This window comes from Poecilia reticulata, linkage group LG17 (genome assembly GCF_000633615.1).
Source record: "Poecilia reticulata strain Guanapo linkage group LG17, Guppy_female_1.0+MT, whole genome shotgun sequence".
NCBI lineage: Eukaryota > Metazoa > Chordata > Actinopteri > Cyprinodontiformes > Poeciliidae > Poecilia > Poecilia reticulata.
In genome coordinates, this window is record NC_024347.1 from 27,720,479 (window position 1) to 27,727,075 (window position 6,597).

General features: G+C 37.3%; 1 protein-coding gene across 1 annotated transcript in view; it reads right to left on the minus strand.

Annotated features, from left to right (window-relative positions):
- The window catches only part of LOC103479932 (uncharacterized), a 27,092-nt gene extending 24,649 nt beyond the window's left edge, over window positions 1-2,443 (minus strand). Inside the window, exons 1-3 of the mRNA XM_017309901.1 lie at window positions 2,345-2,443; window positions 1,689-1,802; window positions 1,521-1,616 (exon numbers count right to left, since the gene is read on the minus strand). Coding sequence (XP_017165390.1) covers window positions 1,521-1,616; window positions 1,689-1,802; window positions 2,345-2,383 — 249 coding nt within the window. The 5' untranslated portion in view covers window positions 2,384-2,443. The remainder of the gene's footprint in view (window positions 1-1,520; window positions 1,617-1,688; window positions 1,803-2,344) is intronic.
- Between the last annotated feature and the right edge of the window lie 4,154 nt (window positions 2,444-6,597).

The following is a 6,597-nucleotide window of genomic DNA, read 5'->3' on the forward strand; positions in this document are numbered from 1 at the left end:
TTAACCCCTGACATAAGTATATAACTCTGCAAAAGAAACACGGAGACAGAGATTAGAATTCAACTCGCTGCGAGGAGAGGTGTTCGGAGATGCAACCAGTCACATGCCCCAAACAAACTCTGGCTTGCATTCCGCTCTCCCCGCTTTTTATTTGGGGAAAAGCCCTGGTTACAAATGGTTTCTAAAGGTGGGGGAGCAAACAGGCTGAAACTGGTTTACAGTATGTATTCCTCTTCCTTCTCCAGATGCCCCCAACTGGCCTTCTTCTCCTTATAAGGTAATGGTCAGCATGCATTGTTGACACCAGCAACTCTGTCTGCTGGCGTCCTGGAGCGGGGGTGGTTTTACAACCACATGAAACAAATATGTGACACAAGTTTCTACTAAATCCACACACTATTCATAAACAGAAGAGATACTTTTATAGATAACTACATTATTTAGAATGAAAACTAATAAGTAGAAAAAGATAATATAACATTTATCCAACAGAAAATTAATGGTCTGAACATCAACATTTCTGCAATTATTAACGGGAAACACTTTTTTCATCCTGATTAACATAATGATATCAAGGCACTTCAAGGCATTTGAAGGTGCAAAAGTTTATATATTATTTGACACATGAAGAATTAAAGGTGTATTTAAAATTTATATTTTCTGATTTTCCAAAACAAATAATTTTACTTAATCACAACATCTGCAAACAACAAATCATTTTGTCACCAGAAAAAATACTAATTAGTTTGGCATAAAAAATAGCGCTGAGACGATGTTAATGTGAATCGGGGAACAATTTTCACCCTTAAAGAAAAAGAAAACACATTTTAGTTTATTTTGACAGCCGTACGTTGAAAAAAATAGAAAGTTACATTATATATTAATCCTGTAATATATGTGATAATATTTATAATTATTATTACAATAATTCTGAATTTGTGAATAAATTTCCATTTATTTGGTGGTGGAAAATTAAGTCACTATAGAAACTATTTTTAAATGGGATTAAACTGAAGAAAAAGTTTAATGAATGAAATGTAGCAGCTGGGAGTGTGAATCAGAACGATAAAGTGATGTTAGAATAAGTTGTATTTTTACTGTTTTCACATGTTTTATTTGTTTGATGCAAATCCCCCAAAATGAGGTTTGACTTTACAGTCAAACCTGTAATTGACCCAAATAGAAGATTAATTATGAGAAGCTTTTAACATGTTTTGCCTTAGTTGCCTTATTGGTGCATTTCTCTGATTAAATAAACATTATCGTCGCTGTCAGGTAAATCTTCAAAGTATTTTATTAGAGTGTGATTTACCAGAAAGTCTAAACTCGTCTTTTCAGGAAGGAAACCTATTTTGTAATGTCTAGAGATATTCCATCCTCTTATACCAGCAATAAGAAATAAAATATACGCACTACGTGTTGGAGAACAGTGTTTGGTAGCTGACCGATATCTGTTGCAGACCACAGTTTTGTTTTGTTTTTTTTACAAATATTTGAATGTTTATGCTGATAATTCTCACTATCACCTCTTGCAGCAGGTTGTCCAGTTTTCTAATTATTCTGAGGCCAGAAGGTCCAGTGAGGTCCAGTGTTGTTTCCATCCAGCAGTGGCAGAACTGTAGAGCACAGACAGATTTCAGCACAAAGATTTCAGGTGTTTCCCAACCAGGTTTCTGCTCTGAACTCACCTGACAGGAAACCCTGGACCGAGATCCGAACAGCTCCACGGGTCGGATCCAATCCAATGTTTCCAGCAGCAGAACAGAAACGGAGAACAAGCCCAAGTTCCTGAAGGCTGATGACTGAATGAAACAGAAATCAACAAAGTCAATATCCATCCATCCATCCATCCATTTTCTTTACATTCTTGTCCCACAGTGGGGTCAGGAGGTGCTGGTTCCTCTCCAGCTAACGTTCCGGGCGAGAGGCGGGGTCACGCTGGACAGGTCGCCAGTCTGTCGCAGGGCAACACAAGGCAACACTCACACCATGGGGCAATCTGGAGAGGCCAATTAACAGTCATGTTTTTGGACTGTGGGAGGAAACCGGAGCACCTGGAGAAAACCCACGCATGCACAGGGAGAACATGCAAACTCCATGCAGAAAGACCGGGGCCGGGAATCGAACCCAGAACCTTCTTGCTGCAAGGCAACAGCTCTACCAACTGCACCACTGTGCAGCCCACAAAGTCAATATTTTATTTTGAAACTACAAACTAGACTAGTTCAGCATCCACAGCTCAGTGTGCATCAAGACAGAAATAAATTAGTTTATTCTTTAATCAAGATTTAATTCTGCATGTGGAGAAAAGAAGTAAAATACCACGAGATAAACCTGAACCCACCCAGCTCATCTCCACGGATCCTGTAACGATCAGGTTCATGGATCAGGTCCAGTTCGAAGTCACCCACAGTGGGACCAAGATGGAGAGGAATCCCATAGTGCAGGAGGTTTGGACCTGAACAGAAACAAATTAACAAAACCCAAATAAATATAACACTTCAACAAACTAAAGCACAAAAACCTCAGGTTGTAACAAGTTTGTTTGGTTAATGTTGCAGCTGTTAGGAAGTTTATCCCTGCAGCAGATGATAGACAACAGCAGGTCTGTGATGAAAGTATCAAAGAATTGATCCCCCATAGATTTATTTTATAGTGTATGAGTAGAGGTGGACAAACGCTGTACTAACAGTAAAAACACTTCAACATATTTTTACTCACGTAAAAGTAAAAAGTAGCCGTCCAAGAAATTATTCAATAAGACTACAAAAGTATTTGGTAAAGAGTTTACACAAGTACTAAGTAACTGATCAGATGATCAATCATTTAATATTTAGAAATTACATAATCAGATGGTGAAACATCTGGTGTGATGTAAACAATCTGAATGTCAACAAAACAAAATAAATGGTTGATTTCAGGAAAAATGGGTGGCAGTAACAATATGATTTGTTACAATAGAAACAAAAAAAATCACATTAATTCAGTGGATTGTTTATATTTGTATGTATTAAAACTTTTTTAGGTAGTTTTTGTGGATGTTATTTGTATGTAAGGTTTGTAATTGTTTTGTTTTGCTACCTATCGACACAAAACAAGGAAGACCTGCTAATGATAGGCATGAGCATAATGGTGGCTTCCTGGTTAAATCAAAGTTAAATAAATAAATAAAAACTATATCTCTCTACAGAAACACTTCAACAGATGGATGGATGTCTGCGTCATGTCCTGCTTTTTTTCCCACTGGAACTTGTAGTTTGCTGCATTCCAGTTATTCAAGCGTATGACTCGTTTTAAGGTGGTGTAACAAATCGCTTGTATGTCGTCCCTCACACACTTTGCAGTGTTTGCCTTGTTTTGTTCTAGGCCTGGTAGGATTTTCCCTCAGCCAAAAGCATCTGGTTTGGATCATACTTTTTTTGCGCTGTGGTAGAGCAGACTGAAAAGTTCTCAGGCCAAATTTTCCTTATTTTTCTTCCTAATTAAATACAGAAAGACATTGTGAATTCCTGGTTTTCCTACACAGCAATAAATCAAATATAACATTTTGCCTCCGTTTTGGGTTTATTCCTTTTTTTTGTCTATAAAATGTTTTTAGTTCATTCCCAATAAAATAAGAATTTTCTTCTTCTACAACCTTTGCTGTGTTCAGCTAAATGTAATGAATCAGTGTGCCAAAGTTTGTTTTTGAGCAAAAACTTGAAGGATGTTTGTGGCATTTAAATTAAAAATTATAAAATTATATCAAGTCAAACGAGAGAAAAAATATTTTTGTTGCATTTTTGTTTAAGAACATATAAACTTGCCACAGAAAAAAATAATTACATAAAGTGTTGTGCGGCCAAATTTGTGAACAATATATACACAATATAAAGATGCCTATTGCATCACAAACTTTCAGTTTATTTGTTTTTCAATTTCACCTCAAGCGTTAAGTAACTAATCCTGGTAGATTATCTGTATCTTCAGTCCTGTACTCCAATCTGACCCGGTTCTGGGTCTTCAAAGCAATCAGTGAACAGTAACATTTAGTCTGAAAATACAAAACAAACTATTTTTTGTACAATAAACAACTCTGGAACATGTTATGTTTGTAATGGTAAATCTACAAATGGATGGAATGTCAAAGTAAGGTCATAACATTTTTCTAATTTGTTTAAATTGACATTCAGTCTTATTTGTTCCTCAAGAATAAGGGCTAGCAGCTACAATATAAAGCTGCTTTAGCTATGAGTGATAAAACTTTCAACATCAGCTGAACTACTATTACAACAAAACTCACCTCCAGTGAAACTGAACAAAGAAAAAATCATGATTCACCAAAATAAACAATGGATCCTCCGGGTGCTTGAGACCAGTCGTTTCTTGCAAAAGAAAAAGACGCAGATAAGCTTTAATGTGGGCTTATTAGGTCGAGTGGTCTCACGTTGGGATGGGAGGAGTCCTTTTTTCTGAATCATTTTTCACAAACGGAACGGACAGATTGGACCAAACAAACAGCAGCTTCAACATTTGAAACACTTTTTCAGCTCATTAAATAAAGACTGAAGAAAAAAGTTTTTTATTATTATAATTCACTAAGAAAACTGCAGTTAATATTTCACTTAAATAAAGCCAAAAATAGCCTTACCTTACATAAAGACTTTTGCCATCAAGGAACGTCCAAATCAAAATGTGCTATAAAGATTCCCATCAGCGTGAAGACGATTCTGGAAGACGTGACTTCAGTGAATGTTGGGTTCCAGGGAAAAACTAAAAAAATTTCTTGGACATCACGTCCAGGCATGGAGCGATGATATGTCCTTCATCTTTCACATTTTCAGTACTTCTCCATAGACATCAACTTGTTCCTCCAGGTCCAACATTTCCAGAAGGACAAACCCAAACTAGTTCAGCAGAACCATGTCATGCTCAGCTTGATCCTGAAGAAGAATAAACCTGCATAAACCCCAACAGATCTGGAGAATGACTTTGTTCTGACCAGGATTAAATAAACAAACACACCCTAGCCCTAGCCAGCATTTACTCACATTTATTAATGTACTCTAAAAAGGGATGTCAGAAGTAGTCACAGGCCACAAGGACTGTTTCTGTTTTGTTATAAAAAACTTGAAAATAATTCTATAGTAAAAGGAAGCTAAATACTGTCGAAATACTTGAGATTCAACAGGTCTTCTACCCCCCACCCCTATTAAAAGAAATAAGATTAAGATAATAATTCAGTGCAGTTAAGTATTCAGCTGTTTTGTTCTGTGTAAATCTTGAGTGAAAGTGAAAACTAAATGTTTTTTTGAATGTGGACGGGGCTGCGTCAGGTCTGATTCAGCAGTCAAGTGAGTAATACATCTGCAATCCTCTCTCCCTCTCACCATATTCCTCTCACCATCCACCCCTCCCTTCTCCCTTTTTCTCCGTCGCTGCCGGCAGGAGTGTCTTAGCACTGATTTTGAGTTCAAAGGCGGCTCGGAAAGACACGTTACGACGTGTTAATGATGGAGTAAACACTTATAGCTGCTGAAAAAGCGTTTGGTCTTTTTCTTTCTATCATCATAGAAAGTAGTAAACTTTTTTTTTTAAAGTTATGATGAAAAATGGAACTAAGATGTATGAGTTACACAATGGACAAGTAAAAATTGTAAGCAGTCAATATGATTTTTGCTGACTGGTCAGTTGCCACTGAGCCCCTCATGCCAGAGTTGGTGAGGACATGTCCACTCCAGTCCTTCAGGAAGTTACGCTTATGGTTAGATCTACAGTCATATGAAAAAGTTTGGGCACCCCTATTAATCTTAATCATTTTTAGCTCTAAATATTTGGATGTTTGCAACAGCTATTTCAGTTTGATATATCTAATAACTGATGAACACAGTAATATTTCAGTATTGAAATGGGGTTTATTGGACTAACAGAAAATGTGCAGTACGCATTAACACAAAATTTGACAGGTGCAAAAGTATGGACACCTCAACAGAAAAGTGACATTAATATTTAGTAGATCCTCCTTTTGCAAAAATAACAGCCTCTAGTCGCTTCCTGTAGCTTTTAATGAGTTCCTGGATCCTGGATGAAGGTATTTTTAACCATTCCTCTTTACAAAACAATTCCAGTTCAGCTAAGTTTGATGGTCGCTGAGCATGGACAGCCTGCTTCAAATCATCCCACAGATGTTCAATGATACTCAGGTCTGGGGACTGGTTGGCCATCCAGAACATTGTAATTGTTCCTCTGCATGAATACCTGAGTAGATTTGGAGCGGTGCTTTGGATCATTGTCTTGCTGAAATATCCATCCATGGTGTAACTTCAACTTTATAACAGATTCTTGAACATTATTCTCAAGAATCTGTTGATATTGAGTGGAATCCAAGCATGCAGTTATGCCAGAGACCTCACTACAGACACTGGAGTTCCTTGGGAATTCAAGATCTGGAATAGTGGACAAAGTTTATGCAAGGCATATTTCCATGGGTCAGAGTAGGAGAGGTTCGGGACCACAGGGACGGATTACTGCGACTAATCAACATCACATGCTTTGATGTGTGTGTATGTGTGTGTGTGCGTGACAGAGTAGTGTGAGAGTGATTGGAGGTTTAAATAC